This window comes from Cherax quadricarinatus, chromosome 8, assembly GCF_038502225.1.
Source record: "Cherax quadricarinatus isolate ZL_2023a chromosome 8, ASM3850222v1, whole genome shotgun sequence".
NCBI lineage: Eukaryota > Metazoa > Arthropoda > Malacostraca > Decapoda > Parastacidae > Cherax > Cherax quadricarinatus.
Genome location: NC_091299.1, coordinates 46421441 through 46441543, shown reverse-complemented (window position 1 = coordinate 46441543; position 20103 = coordinate 46421441). Strand labels below are relative to the sequence as shown.

The window sequence follows — 20103 nt, the reverse complement described above, 5'->3', positions numbered from 1 at the left end:
CTAGAAGGGGAGTAGGAAATGAATGGTTGTCTAGGGCAATTGGTGTAAATTGCTGGCTAGACAGATACTGCAAGGAACTTGCAATCCCATTCATTGACAACTGGAACAACTTTTATGGCAAACATGATATGTATGCAAGGGATGGGGTACATCTCTCTGGGGCTGGGGTGGTAGCACTTGCAGACTCGATTGAGAAGGCCATTGGTGAAATGCCTATGATTTTAAACTGATGGAAGATAGAGGTATGGGTGTGTGTGGGAAACAAGCAGGTTGCAACACTTGGGTTGGAAACAGTAAATGTATAAAAGGCATTCAGCATGAAGTTATAAATAAAGACAATAGATCAGGTCAGCAAACAAAGGGGGACAGCAGAGGGCAGCAAGGGACTAGCTCCCTTAAGGTTTACTATACTAATAGCAGGAGTGTAAGAAATAAGATAGATGAGCTAAGATTAATTGCAGGTGCAGGAGACATAGATATTATTGCTATAACAGAGACCTGGCTCAATCTGAAAGATAGAGAGATGCCCTCTGAATGTCACATACAAGGCTATAAATTATTCCACACTGACAGGGTCAACAGGAAAGGTGGTGGAGTAGCGATGTATGTCAGAGACAATTTAAATTGTTGTGTTAGACAAGATATTAAATTAGAAGCGTCAGCCACTGAATCTGTTTGGTTACAGCTTCTCGAGGGCCGAGAAAAACTAATTTTGGGTGTGATTTACAGGGCCCCAAATCTTGATAGGGAGTGCAGTAAACTTCTATGGGACGAAATTCGTAAGGCATCTACATACGAAAATGTTGTGCTAATGGGAGATTTCAACTATAGACAGATTGACTGGAGCAATTTGACAGGAAATTTAGAGTCAGGTGACTTTCTTGATACGATCCAGGATTGTTTTTTAAAACAGTTTGTGACAGAGCCAACTAGGGGAAATAACCTCCTTGACTTGGTTCTTGCCAGTAGGGAAACACTAATTAATAATCTTGAGGTTAATGATGAGCTTGGGGAAAGTGATCACAAATCACTCAGTTTTAATATATCATGGAATTCCCCTAATAATGGCAATCAAGTCTCCGTCCCTGACTTTCGCTTGGCTGATTTCATAGGACTGAAAAATTACTTAGGTGGGCTGAACTGGAATGACCTGACTAAGGGTCAGGTAGGTGGTGATGGTTGCCGATATGATGCTTTCCAGGGCATAGTTCTAGCTGCTCAGTCAAATTATGTTCCAAATAGGGAAATCAGATCAAACAAAAATGATCCTAAATGGATGAACAATAGATTAAAATATCTGATTGGTCAAAAGAGAGGCATATATAGGCAAATCAAAAGAGGAGAGGGGCAATTGAGAAATCGATATATTCAGTTAAAGAGAGAAATAAAAAAGGGAATTAGAAAAGCAAAAAGAGATTATGAGGTTAAAGTTGCAAGAGAATCGAAGACTAACCCAAAAGGATTCTTTCAGGTATACAGAAGTAAGATCAGTGACAAGATAGGCCCACTCAAAAGTTCCTCGGGTCAGCTCACTGACAGTGATAAGGAAATGTGTAGAATTTTTAACACATACTTCCTCTCAGTTTTTACACAGGAGGATACCAGCGATATTCCAGTAATGATAAATTATGTAGAACAGGACGATAATAAACTGTGTACTATTAGGGTCACAAGTGACATGGTCCTTAGGCAAATAGATAAATTAAAACCTAACAAATCCCCAGGCCCTGATGAACTGTATGCAAGGGTTCTAAAGGAATGTAAAGAGGAGCTTAGCACACCTTTGGCTAATCTTTTCAACATATCACTACAAACTGGCATGGTGCCAGATAAGTGGAAAATGGCAAATGTGATACCTATTTTCAAAACAGGTGACAGGTCCTTAGCTTCGAACTATAGACCAATAAGCCTAACCTCCATAGTGGGAAAATTTATGGAATCAATAATTGCCGAGGCAGTTCGTAGCCACCTTGAAAAGCATAAATTAATCAACGAATCTCAGCATGGTTTTACAAAGGGGCGTTCCTGCCTTACGAATTTATTAACTTTTTTCACTAAGGTATTTGAGGAGGTAGATCATGGTAATGAATATGATATTGTGTATATGGACTTCAGTAAGGCTTTTGACAGGGTCCCACATCAGAGACTATTGAGGAAAATTAAAGCACATGGAATAGGAGGAGAAATTTTTTCCTGGATAGAGGCATGGTTGACAAATAGGCAGCAGAGAGTTTGCATAAATGGGGAGAAATCAGAGTGGGGAAGTGTCACGAGCGGTGTTCCACAGGGGCCAGTGTTGGGCCCCCTGCTGTTCACAATCTACATAAACGACATAGATGAGGGCATAAAGAGCGACATCGGCAAGTTTGCCGATGACACCAAAATAGGCCGTCGAATTCATTCTGACGAGGACATTCGAGCACTCCAGGAAGATTTGAATAGACTGATGCAGTGGTCGGAGAAGTGGCAGATGCAGTTTAATATAGACAAATGCAAAGTTCTAAATGTTGGACAGGACAATAACCATGCCACATATAAACTAAATAATGTAGATCTTAATATTACGGATTGCGAAAAAGATTTAGGAGTTCTGGTTAGCAGTAATCTGAAACCAAGACAACAGTGCATAAGTGTTCGCAATAAAGCTAATAGAATCCTTGGCTTCATATCAAGAAGCATAAATAATAGGAGTCCTCAGGTTGTTCTTCAACTCTATACATCCTTGGTTAGGCCTCATTTAGATTATGCTGCACAGTTTTGGTCACCTTATTACAGAATGGATATAAATTCTCTGGAAAATGTACAAAGGAGGATGACAAAGTTGATCCCATGTATCAGAAACCTTCCCTATGAGGATAGACTAAGGGCCCTGAATCTGCACTCTCTAGAAAGACGTAGAATTAGGGGGGATATGATTGAGGTGTATAAATGGAAGACAGGAATAAATAAAGGGGATGTAAATAGTGTGCTGAAAATATCTAGCCTAGACAGGACTCGCAGCAATGGTTTTAAGTTGGAAAAATTCAGATTCAGGAAGGATATAGGAAAGTACTGGTTTGGTAATAGAGTTGTGGATGAGTGGAACAAACTCCCAAGTACCGTTATAGAGGCCAGAACGTTGTGTAGCTTTAAAAATAGGTTGGGTAAATACATGAGTGGATGTGGGTGGGTGTGAGTTAGACCTGATAGCTTGTGCTACCAGGTCGGTTGCCGTGTTCCTCCCTTAAGTCGATGTGACCTGACCTGACTAGGTTGGGTGCATTGGCTTAAGCCGGTAGGAGACTTGGACCTGCCTCGCATGGGCCAGTAGGCCTTCTGCAGTGTTCCTTCGTTCTTATGTTCTTATGTTCTTAGTGTTTGCTTACGTGTCTTTCTAAACCAGACTCCAGGTTATGTAGAGCATTACGGACAAGTTGGGATAATTGTGTACCCAGGATACGACTCACATCAGTCGTCTAACACCGAAGTTCCTACTTACTGCTAGGTGAAGGGGGACAGCAGGTGTCTTAAGGAATCACACCTAATGTTACAACCCATACCGGGGATCGAACCACGGCCCTCAATGTGTGAGCTGAATGCGCCACCAACCCAGCTACTTAGAAATTTAAGTATTCTGCATATATGTAAACAGACAGTTTGAGTCCTAATGACATACGAGCATTGTATGACTTAATGTGTGCAGTAAAGTTTATAATAGCAGGTTAGTATTAAGGATAGAGAGGAGTGTTGCTATTGGTCACTCAAACATCACGTGTTCACTCACGTGGCTGCCAACCCGCCTCATTTATTCATTTACTCTATATATTCATTTCCATATGTTTGATTTGTTGCATAGTCTTCACAAATAAATTTGCAGTTTGCTGTTTCAGTTTTAAATTTGTATTATATCTAAAAGACAGCTAGCAGACTTATATGAAAAATGTGGAAAAGAAAATATGATATACTGTATCGTAGGGCTGGCAGAGATCAGCGGCAGTTATCGTTTACTCAAGCTATTTCAGCAAACTTATTTATATACTATTGCACATTATTTTTTCGTCGAGTACTTATTTAAATAAGCATTTTATAATGAAGTGTCATGATTCATAACGAGAATATCGAGTAGGATGTTTATTCCAATTAAGTGACAGTTGCAGGAGAGACAGGCAGCCCCGCCCGGCATGCAAGCTGCTCAGTGTCGGTGTGACTCACCTCAGACAAGGACGGTTTATACACGACTCTCTCAGTGTAGGTGGTGTGTGTGTGCGCCTGTGTGTCACAGTATATCAGATATAATAATAAAGAAAAGTTACTAGGATTATGGCTGCGAGTAACGTTGTGTCAACTCTGCGCCGCAGTGCTCCATCGGTGAGTGTTGTCATAAAAACATTCGTTCACCTTTTTCTTTTCTTTCCCTTTTCCACTGTGTGTTGATGTTTAGATGACACAGAAACGAGGTCATATTGTTGCCACTGTTATTAGACAACCAAGTGGTGGCCAACTTTGCTTCCCTAAACTCCGCCCAGATGAATGAGGTTAGTATTGCAGGTAACAGACACTGTAATTTCCATTTGTAAGAATATTGGCCGAGGTGGAGTAAGACTTCCGTCACTGCTGGTGTCATCACTACACTAACCTTCACTCTTAGAAAGCCGGTCACTGTGGCTAGTGAACCATCTAATGTAGCGTTTCTCAACCCCTTTTTAATGTCCTCAAAGAAGGTTCCTTGACGCTGGCGAGGGGCTCGTGATCTGGGGAAATGGATCTTTTCCAGTAACCTGAATACCTCCCATCCGGTTCTCTGAACCATTCATCTACAAACCTCCCATCCTCCCCCCCCCCCTACAGGCGCTGTATAATCCCTACTGTTTTATCGCTCCCTCATGATTATAATTATTATAATGAACCTGTTTACCACTGCGGAACCTAACATGATCTTCATGTCTCTGGCTTCCACTACATAAAAAGTATATATTATTAATATCTTGATAAACCTAAAGTTCATCAGGAAAATATATTTTTTTCTGGTAACTGGTTTAGTAAGCAAAAAATAACACGTTTTTCTCAAGTTTGACAGACCATGAGGTCTGGTCACAGACCGGGCCGCGGGGGCGTTGACCCCCGGTACTCTCTCCAGGTAAACTCCAGGTAATGCAAAAAAAAAAAAAACTGCTTGTTCCAGAGTTTATACAGAGGATTTTATTCACATACAAAATTAATCATATCTATAAACAAAAAAAAAAATAAAATAACCAATATCATATATAACACACACATAACGAAAACAAATAATAACTGCCACAATTACTTAATCGTTCATTGACAATGTTGAAAGGCATAAGATAAATGAAGACAAAATGTCATGAACAAATATATGGGTCAGGTGTATGTTATTTTTGAAGCCACTGGACCAGCTAGCCACAATAAGATTCGTCCAACTAGGTATATTTCTACATCATAGGAAGGTTAGCATAGGCACCACTGTGACCACAAATGCAAGTTTTTACAGACGAATCTCCAGCTAACGTGGCCGTGACGAACTGTAGCTCAAGTCCCCTCAATGCCGTCAACATGACTCACGAAATCGCAATGACACGATTGCTGGCTGGTCCAGTGGCTAACGTGATGGTCTGGAGTTTTGAGACTGACCGCGGATTCAAATCCCGCCTGTGGTATGGCTTGTTTGCAATCGTGTCATTACGATTTAAATAAACTACACGGACGCCATCTTCAGCTGAAAGGAGACGATTTCTGTCTTTTTCTCTTGATGCTTGTTAAGTAAGATAAAGCTTGCATACACATGTAAGAGGTTGAAAACTACAGCAATATATTTGTTGCTGTCCTATGAATGGCAGGATACTCTTCTCTCACAGATATCCAGAACTTACCCAGGGATAGGTCAGTAAGTCTCATCTTAAGTGTACGATCAGACTGCAGCTCATAAAGGTCTTCCATTTCTCTTAAAGTCAAGTTCACAGGATGAACGGAAGATTCAGAGTCTGGATCCCTCACCCAGTCATACACTTGTGCTGAGAGAAGGAAAATAATAATCGTTTTTCATCCACAGTTCTTTCAGGTGTTTCAATAAGACTTGAAATATGTGATATCCTTCTTCACTTTTAAGCCCCGGCAGTAGTTCAAACATCTCAAGATTTCCTTTCGCAACATGATTTTTCCAAAAAGTCGGTTTCTCAAATCCAAGACTCTCGTCACTTAGTACATTTTATCCAGGGCCTCGCAGCAGTGACATGTTCAGCTGATTCATGTGATGAAAAATGTCTGCTAAGTAGGCTAGCCTCCTCAACCATTTTTCATCTTCAAAGCACTTTGCAAAATCTTGCTTATTGTTTTCTTGAAAGTATTCCTGCAATTCATCTTCCAGCTCAAACACCATATTTAGAACTCTTCCTCTACTCAGCCACTGGATTTATGCATATAACCGTATGTGTATAGTAAAATTACGAATATCAAATTAAACACAAAAATGACTCAAAAACGCATTTACACATGATTAGTCTATCACTATTTCTCTCTCAACTCCTAGCTTGGAAGGTCCTGGAGGGATTGGTACCAAACCTGCACACGAAAATCACTCCCTATGAAAGCAAAAGACGGCAGGAGATGCAACATTCCCCCGATGAAAAGCAGGGGCGCCGCGAGTACACTGAGAGACAATACAATAAGTGTCCGGGGCCCAAGACTTCAATTGCCTCCCAGCATACATAAGGGGGATTACCAATAGACCCCTGGCTGTCTTCAAGAAGGCACTGGACAGGCACCTAAAGTCAGTACCTGACCAACCGGGCTGTGGTTCGTACGTCAGCTTGCGTGCGACCAGCAGTAACAGCCTGGTTGATCAGACCCTGATCCACCATGAGGCCTGGTCTCAGACCGGGCCGCGGGGGCGTTGACCCCCGAAACCCTCTCCAGGTAAACTCCAGGTAGCGACCTCTCGTGGAACCCCGGTTGAGGTCCTGAAGGCCATGATCATGTGAACAGAAACTCCACCTACTGGGTCATCATATGACTAAGATCATTGTCAGGAGAGATCCATATTTCTCATGGCATCAAACACCACTACTCCTACAGCTGCCCTCAGTAGAGGTTCCTTGATACTGGCAAGGGGCTCTCAATTTAAGGAATTTGACCTGTGTTTTAATTCCTTACCTGGAGAAGGTTTCGTGGGTCAACCCCCCCAGACCCGGTCCGTGACCAGTTCTTGCGATGGATCAGGGCCTGATCAACGGTGCTGCTACTGCTGGCCACAAGTAAACCGACGTACGAGCCACAGCCCGGCTGGTCAGGTACTGACTAGGTACCTGTCCAGCGCCTTCTTGAAGACAGCCAGAGGTCTATTGGTAAGTCCCCTTATGTATCGTGGGAAGCAGTTGAACAGTCTTGGGCTCCTGATGCTTATTGTGTTGTCTCTTAGCCTACTCGTGGGGCCCCTGTTTTTCATTGGGGGAGGTGGGAGAATGTTGCATCTCCTGCCAAGTCTTCTGCTTTCGTAGGGGGTGATTTTCGTGTCTGAATGTCTTTTAATTTCCTAGATGCAGTGTGGCATCTACTACTGGTTTAGAGCTCACAGATTTCGTGTGCTTTTTAAAACTAATTTTAGTATTGACGTTGTAATGATTTTTGTTTACGCTTTATATTCGGTGTAAGGTTGATTTACATTATTTTTTACCAGAAATATGTACAAACTCATTGTCGTTTATATAGTCATTACATTCTTATTATTGGCCATAAAACTAAAATTGTTTTAACGACAATGCTCAAGCCAGCATGTTAGGTTAATGTCACGAACAGGTGGAAAAAATGTTCTCGTCTTCATTTTACTGGGGTTAAAGTCTGTTTACAACCGCACTGTGTTATCCAAATCTACAGTGTGACTTTTTATAAGGTTTGTGGAGAAATTTTCTCCATGAGGGGGGGTATCAGCCCCCTTCAGCCCTGAGGGGCCCAGCCCTCTCAGAAGGGGCAAACATCTTGTTTACTGTTACAGCAAGTAAATGATCCCAGATGCTATACGAGTATGTGGCGTGGTCAAGCGACCGCCGCTCCTTGCAAGAGTCCAGTGTTGCAAAGTGTAGTTATGAGAGACAGTCCATCTCTTACCTTAGCAGGACAATTAAGGAAAATCCTGCTCCCACTTTATTACCATGGTAAAGATAGTGTACATTGTCTATGCTTAAGACAGCAAGAATCAAGCATTCTGCTTTGCTTCATGGAGGAAGTTTGGCAAGGAAGCAAAAAGTACTAGGTCAGCTTTTCCTTTATGTTCTAGGGGCATTGCAGCGGCGTAGGAGGCTGTGAGGTCAGATTACTTTTGACTCTACTGAGAGAGATATTGACGTGCCAGGATAACCAACAAAGAACAATGTTCCACGTGTTTTGCACAAAAGAATCTCAATAAACACGTACAGAGAATAGTGATCAGCTTCTTTAGTGACATTGTGGTGTGAACAATTATTGATGAACAGTGTAACAACGAGTGTTGCGATCCAACAGTGTAGTGTGACATTCTTCAAAGAACACGAAGGGATCTCCATTTATGATTTTTTTCTTAATAATGTACACCATGCTCAAAGTATATACATTCCCCAGAGAAAAATTAGGTCTAATAACAACGATCCCAAATGGGTTAACAGGAGGCTAAAGCATTTATTAGGGGAGAAATGGGGAATTTATAGGCGCATCAGAAGAGAGGTTAACCTTACTGACCTATATGTTCAGCTTAAAAGAGAAATAAAAAAGGGGATTAGAAAGGCTAAACGTGACTATGAAATTAGAGTTGCTAATGAATCAAAGACCAATCCAAAGGGGTTCTTTCAAGTGTATAGGACGAAGGTGAAGGAAAAAGTAGGACCTCTGAAAACTGGGAATGAACAGCTGACGGATAACGAACTGGAAATGTGTTTCATATTTAATGACTATTTTTTTGTCAGTTTTTACACAGGAAGACACTGGCTCTCTAATGAAAATAACTGGCCTCAGCAAAAAGCTCACATTATGCCATAAAAAACAGTCTGCTTGAACACAGCAGAAATAAGTTATGTAAATACTGCAGACACAACAGAAATAGTCATTGATGGATCTAAATACTCATCTTTGGGTAAACTCTTAAGAGTTACAGCTCTCGTCTTTAAATTCATTAAAAAAATAAAACCTAATTATGAATATCTTGAACCCATTAAATACTGGGTGAAACTAATGCAGAAAGATGTTTTCTCTACAGAATATAAATTTCTGGAAACACAAGATAAATCCCCGAGGAAAACTATTATGATTATTTCTTTAGGACTTGATCTCGACTCAGAAAAGATTATAAGATGTCGAGGAAGAATTCATAATTCTTCACAACCTAAAGAAGCCATACATCCCATATTGATCCCCAAGAATCATTGGCTAACAAAACTGATTTTTCAAAACGCCCACAGTAACGTGTTACATGGTGGGGTAGCTGACACACTTTGTCATATATAACAATCCTACTGGATACCTCAAGGTAGACAAAGTGTGAAAAAACAAATAAAGGACTGTATTACTTGTCGTCACTACGATATGGGAGTATGTCAGTATCCAGGTCCACCTCCATATCCCTCTGAAAGAGTTTGTCATGTAACTCCATTTGAGGTGACAGGTGTAGATTACACTGGACCAATAATTTTAACCAAAACAGTTGACAAAGTTCCCATCAAGGTGTACATCTGTTTGTTCACTTGTGCTACGACTAGAGCAGTACATCTAGAAGTAGTCACTGACATGTCTGCTGATACCTTGATCAAATTATTCAAAAGGTTTGCAGCCAGAAGGGCATGTCCCAGACTGATGATTTCAGACAATGCAACGAACTTTGTTGCTGGTGCTGCTTATATAAGCAAGATCTATGATCAGCCAGAAGTACAACAGATGCTGAATCAACGCAGTTGTCGTTGGAGATACATTCCTCCTAAATCTCCATGGCACGGCGGATTATATGAAAGAATGATAGGCATTGTAAAATGTTTAAGGAAGAATCTTCATCGTCAGAGAATCGACTTAGAAGAATTCCGTACAGTTGTGACTGAAATAGAAAATAGTCAGCAACAGACCTCTAACTTATGTTACCGATGATCTGGACAATTTAGAAGTGTTAAGTCCATCTCATTTGCTTCATGGCAGAAGGCTCGAACCTGTTCCTCCCATGAATGATAAAGAAATCATAGAGGATCCTACTTATTTCGAACCTGAGCAACTCAGACGTAAATTCAAACGCCTTAATAAAGTGATTGAACGTTGGGAGAAAATTTGGCGAGAAGACTATCTCACCTCATTGAGAAAACACTTCTATGAAGCTTGTGTTCTTGAAAATCATAAGTCTTTAAGACCTGGTGACATAGTGATTATTGACAATGATGGTCCACTTGGAAAATTGTGACCATTCTGATGCAAATGGAATCGTCAGGACAGTTGATGTTTTGAACAAAGGTGTAATGAATAAGCGGACAATAAACTAGTGCCGTTGGAATTACAGTGTTGAAAACAAAATCAGTGATTCTCCAGAAACCACACAGATTAAAGCTGTTCAGAAAAGACAAGCAGCAGTGGTGGTGAGTGAGAAAATCAAATTAATGTTAAGTAATGAATAGTTCACCTGCAGCGAACCTCCACTGCCCCCCAGTGTGGAGAAATTTTCTCCAGGAGGGGGTTTTCAGCCCCCTTCAGCTCCTTTCAGCCCTGAGGGGCCCAGCCCTCTCAGAAGGGCAAACATCTTGTTTACTGCTACAGCAAGTAATTGATCCCAGATGCAATATGAGTATGTGACGTGGTCAAGCGACCAGATGCAATATGAGTATGTGACGTGGTCAAGCGACCAGATGCAATATGAATATGTGACGTGGTCAAGCGACCGCCGCTTCTTGCAAGATTCCAGTGTTGCAAAGTGTAGTTATGAGAGACAGTCCATCTCTTACCTTAGCAGGACAATTAAGGAAAATACTGCTCCCACTTTATTACCATGGTAAAGATAGTGTACATTGTTGTCTATGCTTAAGACAGCAAGAATCAAGCATTCTGCTTTGCTTCATGGAGGAAGTTTGGCAAGGAAGCAACAAGTACTAGGTCAGCTTTTCCTTTATGTTCTAGGGGCATTGCAGCAGCATAGGAGGCTGTGAGGTCAGATTACTTTTGACTTTACTGAGAAAGACATTGATGTGCTGGGATAACCAACAAAGAACAATGTTTTGCACATTTTGCACAAAAGTCTCAATAAACACTTACAGAGAAGTGTGATCAGCTTTAGTGACATTGTGGTGTGAACAATTATTGATGTACAGTATAATGACAAGTGTTGCGATCCAACAGAGTGTAGTGCGACATTCTTCAAAGAACACTATTTTTCAATCAAGACATCGGATATCCGGGTGTAACTACGGGTCAGATGCATATGCCCAGGTAAGTGTACTAACTCGTGATGTACTACTACTGACTGCGCAGTTGAGTATAAAGTTACGAGTTAGTCACTTATCATAAGCCCTGGTGATAAGTGGACCCTTGAGCCCACACAAGAAAGTTTTGTCAGCAATCAGTGTCTGATATATACTGACATAACACCCCCTAGGGGTAATTTATAATCATACATATTATACTCTCTTACAGTCCGTTGCGAAGTGGTTATGACTTTTCAAGATCTCGCCTGCAGGGGTGGCTGTGCAAGCGATGAGCTGTCTTAACAAGCTAAGTTCCCCCTATATTTAATCTTTAACCTTAGCTGGTAAACCATTTCTCAACAAGGTTAAAGCAAGTGTTCATCTATGTTAGTAGTATAATACGTCATACCTGATAGTTTTACAATTCATTTAGGAATAGTTGATGTTATTGACATAGTTTATTGAAAGCCCCTGGTTTTGCAGGGTATTTCAAGCAGCCTTAAACATTGCTGAATGACTGAGGTCAATTGAAGTCAGGCCCAACTATAGGCATAATTTAATTAATGATACTCATAAGAACATAAGAAACGAGAAACACTGCAGCAGGCCTGTTGGCCCATACTACGCAGGTCCTTTACAGTCCTTCCCACTAACAAAATATTTTCCCAACCCAATTTTCAATGCTACCCAAGAAATAAGTTTTGGTGATTCCATTTACTCATGCAAGTCTTACTCAAATCCAACCCCTCTCACTCGTGTATTTATCTAACCTAAATTTGAAACTATCCAACGTTTTAGCTTCAGTAACCCTACTAGGCAGACTGTTCCACTCAACTACCTTATTTCCAAACCAGTACTTTCCTATATCCTTTTGAAATATAAACTTAACTAATTTGAGTCCATTATTGTGGGTTCTTTCTTGAATGGATATCCTCTAAACCTTATTTATATCCCCTTTGTTTATACCCATCTTCCACTTATACACTTCCATCATGTCTCCCTTCATTCTTCGTCTTACAAATGAATGTAATTTAAGGGTCTTCAATCTTTCTCCACATGGAAGAGTTCTAATGCTAAATATTAATTTTGTCTTTCATCGCTGAATGTTTTCTAACGAATTTATATCCATTCTGTAATATGGAGATCAGAACTGAACTGCGTAATCTACGTGAGGCCTGACTAATGATGTATAAAGCTGTAGTATAACCGCTGGACTTCTGTTGCTTACATTTCTTGATATAAATCCCAGGCACTGCTGTCTTGGTTTAAGATTATTGCCTACCATAACCCCCAAGTCCTTTTCGAAAGCATTCTGTACGGGTAAGTTCTACATTGTTTAGCTACCCAAGAATTTACTCCCGTACCCACGACACCAGTCAAAGAGGAAATGGTATGGTGATACCGACAAGATGTGGAAAAAGACACTTATGTACAGTTCAGGACATTAAAGGAAACGTTTCGCCACGAGTGGCTTCTTCAGTCCTAATACAGAGAAAACTAAGAAAACATTTATATATATAGTGGCAGGAGTCAGGTGAGGTGACGCGTGGGTAGAGGTGGTGGTAGTAGTAGTAGTAGTAGTAGTAATGGAACTAAGGAGGTGAGGCAAGAGAGGGACCTGCTGGCATCAAGTAACACCAGTTCCCAGGATGGGTAATATCCTCTTGCTTAGTAATTTTGAAATACTGTAACTACCGGATTTTTGCTTTATAGTGTTACTGACAGAAATTAGTGCAGCTTCAATGCATTTTCTCCGTCTTAAGTCGTCTTCTTTAATAACTAGTTTAGCTTCATTGAATTTCATGAGGTGTCCAACATCGTCTCTGTTGAACACATGCGTTTTTGCGGTCATCATTTCTGCAAGCATTTTTGTGTTCTGCTATTCTAATGTCCAGAGTTCTGGCTGTTTCCCCTACATATACTTTGTCACACCCCCCACATGGTATAGTGTAGATTCCTGCACTTGTGCCAGAATCATGCTTGGGTTTTTGTATCAGGTTCCTGATAGTAGTTGAAGAGCTGGTAGATATTTTAGCCAGTTTTCTGTCAAACATTTTTGAAACATTAGTGGCAACGTTGCTGACCGGTAAAACGATGTAACTTGGAGGCTTTTCTTCAATTTGATAGGTGTTGGTCTTGCTGAGGATACGTGCCGCACGTTTCCTACAGTCATGTATGAAGTGTAGGGGAAAGTGCAGTGAACTAAAAAGCATTCGGGTGACCTCCTTAACCGTATCAGGGATCTCGACATGAGTGATAAGAAGCTTGCAAGTTTTGACGTGACTGCCTTATTCACCAATGTCCCAGTTGATCAAGCCATTGATCTTCTTCGCAGGGTGATTAAAGATGATACAGAGTTACCTGTACCCCGCCAAGATTTTGTGAGCCTTGTCGAACTTTGTGTTCGTTATAACTGTTTTAGGTTTGAGGACAAGAAGTACAAACAACTCTTCGGACTAGCCATGGGATCCCCCCTTAGTGCAGTTCTTGCCAATTTATATATGGAGGACCTGGAATCAAGAAGGATCCTCAGTAACATCCCTCGCTCAGTTACATGGATGCGGTACGTAGATGATATTTTGGTCAGTGTACCCAAAAATCTTGACGTACAGGGCATCCTCAACACCATCAACACTCTGGAACCTACTATTAAATTTACACTAGAGGAGGAGAAGGACAACCAATTACCTTTTCTCGACGTTCTCTTACGCACAGGGGAAAATAAACTTTCTTTTAAAGTCTACCGGAAGCCTACCTACAAGAACGATCTTCTACATTTCTTCTCTCACCATGACACAAGAACTAAAAGAGGGGAAGTTATTGGCTTCTTTCTGAGAGCCTACAGAATTTCCAGTCCACAGTTCCTCGAAGAAGAATGTACATACATCACTAACTCTTTTAGTTCACTGCACTTTCCCCTACACTTCATACGTGACTGTAGGAAACGTGCGGCACGTATCCTCAGCAAGACCAACACCTATCAAATTGAAGAAAAGCCTCCAAGTTACATCGTTTTACCGGTCAGCAACGTTGCCACTAATGTTTCAAAAATGTTTGACAGAAAACTGGCTAAAATATCTACCAGCTCTTCAACTACTATCAGGAACCTGATACAAAAACCCAAGCATGATTCTGGCACAAGTGCAGGAATCTACACTATACCATGTGGGGGGTGTGACAAAGTATATGTAGGGGAAACAGCCAGAACTCTGGACATTAGAATAGCAGAACACAAAAATGCTTGCAGAAATGATGACCGCAAAAACGCATGTGTTCAACATAGAGACGATGTTGGACACCTCATGAAGTTCAATGAAGCTAAACTAGTTATTAAAGAAGACGACTTAAGACGGAGAAAATCCATTGAAGCTGCACTAATTTCTGTCAGTATCACTATAAAGCAAAAATCCGGTAGTTACAGTATTTCAAAATTACTAAGCAAGAGGATATTACCCATCCTGGGAACTGGTGTTACTTGATGCCAGCAGGTCCCTCTCTTGCCTCACCTCCTTAGTTCCATTACTACTACTACAACTACTACTACTACTACCACCTCTACCCACGCGTCACCTCACCTGACTCCTGCCACTATATATATAAATGTTTTCTTAGTTTTCTCTGTATTAGGACTGAAGAAGCCACTCGTGGCGAAACGTTTCCTTTAATAAATGTCCTGAACTGTACATAAGTGTCTTTTTCCACACACCAATCAAACCCAGCCCCTCCCACTTGTATATCTGTCCAATCTCTTAAAGCTACCCAGGGTCCTAGCCTCGATTACTCCCCTCATTCTTCGTCTTACAAGTGAATGTAGTTTAAGAGTCTTCAATCGTTCTTCCTACGGAAGATTTCTAATGCTATGTATTAAGGTCATTCAGCGCTGGATGTTTTTTAGCGAATTTATGTAAAGTAAAAGGACACAAGTGCAACTAATGTGACATTTTATTGTGGCAACGTTTCGCTCTCCAGGAGCTTTGTCAAGCCATTACAAACAGTACATGGACACAGAGGGTATATATAGGCTCAGAGTGAGGTGCAATACTAGTGGTAGTAGTAGTAGTAGTGACATAAGTTGTAGTAGTAGCAGTAATACAATATGGTAGAGCAATTAACTCGTACATGAGTAAAAGGATATAAAAGCTATTACTTGGGTAACATAAAAATAGGTTAGACAAATATAGACTGGATAGAGAAGGCCTTTTTTATTGTTCACTCTCTGTAATGTGCTTTGTGTAGTATTAACAGGAGAGACTGTGTGATGGCAGGGTTTACTGTTTTCAGGAGGATTCTTGCCAAGACTTCAGAGATGGTGAAGCTGCCCTTGTTTTGTTTAATTGTATTCGAAACAGCGATTAGTGCTGATTCAAGGCACTTGCATCTGTGGAAATTAGTTTCTTTGATCACTAATTGGGCGTCTCTGAATTTCATGAGATGATTGGTGGAATTTCGGTGTTGTACACAGGCATTGTTCAAGTTATCGTTCCTACATGCGTAAATGTGTTCGTTGAGGCGGGTGTCGAGGTTTCTTGCTGTTTCACCTACATAAATCTTGTCGCAGCCTCCACAGGGTATAGTGTAAACCCCTTCATTGACTGGTTCGTGGTGCGATGGCGACTCTGGTGTTAGCTTGTGAAAGTACTTTAGAAACGTTCAGTGCAACCTGGCTGTTGGGAAGAATTATAACTGTTGGGAGTGGTGTTGGTGCGTGGAGAATTAATGATCTGAAGAGCTCTTTTCTTGCAATCTTTGATGAAAAAGGAAGGAAAATGTAACTCAGTGAAGGTTTGGTGAATGTATGTACATTCCTCGTCAAGAAACTCAGGACTACAAATTCGGTATGCTCTTAGGAAAAACCCGATGATGACGCCTCTTTTGGTCTTAGTATCTTGACTGGAATAGAAGTGTATGAGATCATTTTTATTGGTAGGTTTCCGATAAACTTGAAATCTTAGGTTGTTGTCTACTTTGTGAATGAGGACGTCGAGGAAAGGTAGCTTGTCATTGTACTCTTCTAGTGTAAACTGGATCGCCGGTTCAACTGCGTTGAGCCTTGCCTGAAGATTCCGTATATTAAAACGTTTGGGAGTTATTACGAGGACGTTATCCAAGTAACGTAGCCAAGTGACCCTTGAAGGGATGATGTTGGCGAAGTGTTCGGACTCTAGGTGTTCCATGTATAAGTTGGCTAGGACGGCACTGATGGGGGAATTTATATCCATTCTGTAATATGGAGACCAGAACTGAGCTGTGTAATCTAGGTGAGGCCTTACTAATGATGTATAAAATAACCCCTGGACTTCTGTTGCTTACACTTCTAGATATAAATCCCAGTAATCTGTTTGCTTTGTTACGTATGCTTAGGCACTGCTGTCTTGGTTTAAGGTTGCTGCTTACCATAACCCCCAAATCCTTTTCGCAATCTGTATGGCTAAGTTCTACGTTATTTAATTGATAAGTACTAGGGTTATGGACACTCCCGAGCTTCAGAACCTTGCATTTATCTACGTTGAACTGCATCTGCCACTTTTCTGACCAGGAATTGAGTTTGTCTAAATCCTCCTGAAGTTCCGTGACATCTACGTTTGAATCAGTTATCCTACCTATCTTTGTGTCATTGGCGAATTTGCTCATATCACTAGTAATTCCCTCATCAAGGTCATTGATATAGTATATTTTAAACAACAACAGGCCCACTTGTTACAGATCCCCACTCGGATTTAACCCCATTTAAGCATACTCTCTGCTTCCTATTGGTGAGCCATGACTCAATCCATGACAGCACTTTTCCCCCACTGCCATGAGCTGCCTCTTTCTTTAATGGTTTTTGGTGCGGTACTCTATCAGAAGCCTTACTAAAATCTAAATAAACGATATCGAATTCTTTATCATGATCAACGGCTTCAAAAGCTTTACTGAAGGAGGTTAATAAATTAGGCAGGAATGGCCCCTCGTGAATCCATGCTGAGTATCATTAATCAAGCTATGCTTTTCGAGATGGCTTCTTATATTATCAGCTATAATTGACTAGTAATTTGCCTACAATTGAGGTTAGGCTTATTGGGCGGTAATTTGACGGTAACAACTTGTCCCCTGCTTTAAAAATAGGAATTACATTAGCCATCTTCCACATATCAGACACTACACCTGTTTGAAGAGAAATATTAAAAATATTAGTCAGTGGTTCACAAAGTTCCATTTTACACTCTTCAAGAATCCTTGTAAAAAGTTCATCAGGGCCCGGGGACTTATTTTATTTCAACCGGTCTATCAGTTTGATAACCATTTCGGTAGTGACTATGATATTGCATAATTTATCATCTTCAGGCCCACTATAAAAATTAATTACTGGGATATTGTTATTGTCTTCCTGAGTAAAGACCGAGAGAAAATAATTATTAAGAATAGAGCACATTTCATTCTCCTTGTCAGTGAGATGCCCATAGTTATTTTTAAGGGGCCCTATCTTATCTCTAACTTTTGTTCTATTCACTTGGAAAAAACTTTTTGGGTTAGTTTTCGAATCCCTAGCAACTTTAATTTCGTACTCCCTTTTAGCTTTTCTTATCCCCTTTTTAACGTCCCTCTTAATGTCAATATACTGATTCATAAGATGACCCTCACCTCTTTTGATACGTCTCTAAATTCCTTTCTTCTGCCCTAAAATATATTTGAGCCTATTATTCATCCATTTTGGGTCATTCGATCTAATTTCTTTATATGGGATAAATGTTCTTTGAGTAGCATGTATAGTGTTCGGAAAACTGTCATATTGATAGCTCTCTTCATTACCCCAGTCAACAGATAAGTGTTCTCTAAGCCCATTGTAATCTGCTAAGTGAAAAATCTGGGACTATTACTGAATTATATCTGCTGTCATACTTCCATTCTATGCTAAAGGTAATTGATTTGTGATCGCTTGTGCCGAGTTCCTCTGTAATTTCTAAATTATTAACAAAGGTTTCTCTGCCAGAACCAAGTCAAGGAGGTTATTTCCCCTTGTAAGTTCTGTCACAAACTGCTTCAAAAAACAGTCCTGAACTACTACTAAGAAGTAATTTGATTCTAAATTCCCAGTCAAGAAATTCCAATCAGACTTAAGTTGCAGTCCCCTAGAATTACTACATTATTGTGCCTTGTGGCCTTAACAATTTCCTCCCATAGTAATCTCCCTTGGTCCCTAAGTTTGGGGGATGGTATATCACTCCTAGACTCAATTTTTCATGCCCCTCTGAAAATTCTATCCAGACAGACTCTGTATGTGTTACTTCTGACTTAATACCCATTTTTATGCAACAGTTCAAGCAATCATGGACATACAGTGCCCCCCCCCTTCCCAGTACTTCTATCTACTTGGAACAATTTAAAACCCTGAATGTGACATTCCGCAGGCATGTCTCGACTTTTGGAATAAAACCGTGTCTCAGTGATGGCAAATACATCAATGTTACCTGCACTAGCAACTAATCTCAACTCGTCCATCTTATTCCTAGCACTACGGCTATTAGCATATATTTTTAAAGACCTTCCTTTCTCTTGACCCTTCCTGCTCATTTCTGTTTTTCCACTAAACCTATTACTGTCCTTGTCACCTAGTGCCACTGGCTTTCCAATATCCACCTCATTCTGCCTATTACTAGTTCCCTTAGAACTCATATTACTACACTGGCACTTCACTGTGTTCCCGCCAAAACCCATACCACTAACTATTCCTACTTTAAAGCCCTAATAGCTCCCTCCACTGCAGTTGCCAGTGCCCCCACCCCAGACCTAGATAAATGAACCCCATCCCTGGCATACATGTCATTTCTGTCATAGAAGAGGTCCCAGTTGTCAATGAATGTTACCGCATTTTCCTTACAGTATTTGTCCAGCCAACAATTGATACCAATTGCCCTGGACAACCATTCGTTTCCAACTCTTCTCCTTGGCAAAATACCACATATGAGAGGGTTCCCATCCTTCTTCCTAATTAACTTATCCACATTGAACTTCATCTGCCATTTTTCAGACCAAGACATTAATTTGTCCAAATCATCCTGGAGTTCATTGCTATCCTCCTCAGAATGAATCATACGGCCTATCTTTGTATCATCAGCAAATTTGCTCATGTCACTCGTAATCCCTTCATCAAGGTCATTAATGTAAATTATGAACAAGAGAGGGCCTGAAACTGATCCTTGTGGAACACCACTAGTGACTAATTCCCATTCAGATTTGACCCCATTAATCAAAACTCTCTGCTTTCTATTGGTAAGCCATGCCTCTATCCATGCTAGAACTTTACCTCCTATACCATGAGCTGCCACTTTTCCTAGGAGTCTCTTGTGAGGTACTCTATCGAAGGCTTTACTAAAATCCAAATAAACAATATCATATTCTTTATCACTGTCTACTGCCTCAAAAGTTCTATTGAAGAACGTCAGTAAATTTGTCAGGCAGGAATGACCTCTTGTGAACCCATGCTGAGACTCATTTATCAAGTTATGCTCTTCAAGGTGACTTCTAATAATGTCAGCTATAATTGATTCTAGTAACTTGCCCACTGTAGATGTCAGGCTTACTGGACGGTAATTTGAAAGAACGGACTTATCCCCTGATTTAAATATAGGAACCACATTAGCCAGCTTCCACAACTCTGGCACAACACCAGTAAGGATGGACGCATTAAACACACTCGTTAATGGCTGACTAAGTTCCTTCTTGCATTCCTTAA

General features: G+C 40.6%; 1 protein-coding gene across 1 annotated transcript in view; it reads left to right on the top strand.

Moving 5' to 3' along the window:
• Positions 1-4159: 4159 nt before the first annotated feature.
• Positions 4160-20103, top strand: part of LOC128685506 (uncharacterized) — a 147804-nt gene continuing 131860 nt past the window's right edge. The window contains exon 1 of the mRNA XM_053772076.2: positions 4160-4347. Within this exon, the coding sequence (XP_053628051.1) occupies positions 4300-4347 (48 nt within the window). The 5' untranslated portion in view covers positions 4160-4299. The remainder of the gene's footprint in view (positions 4348-20103) is intronic.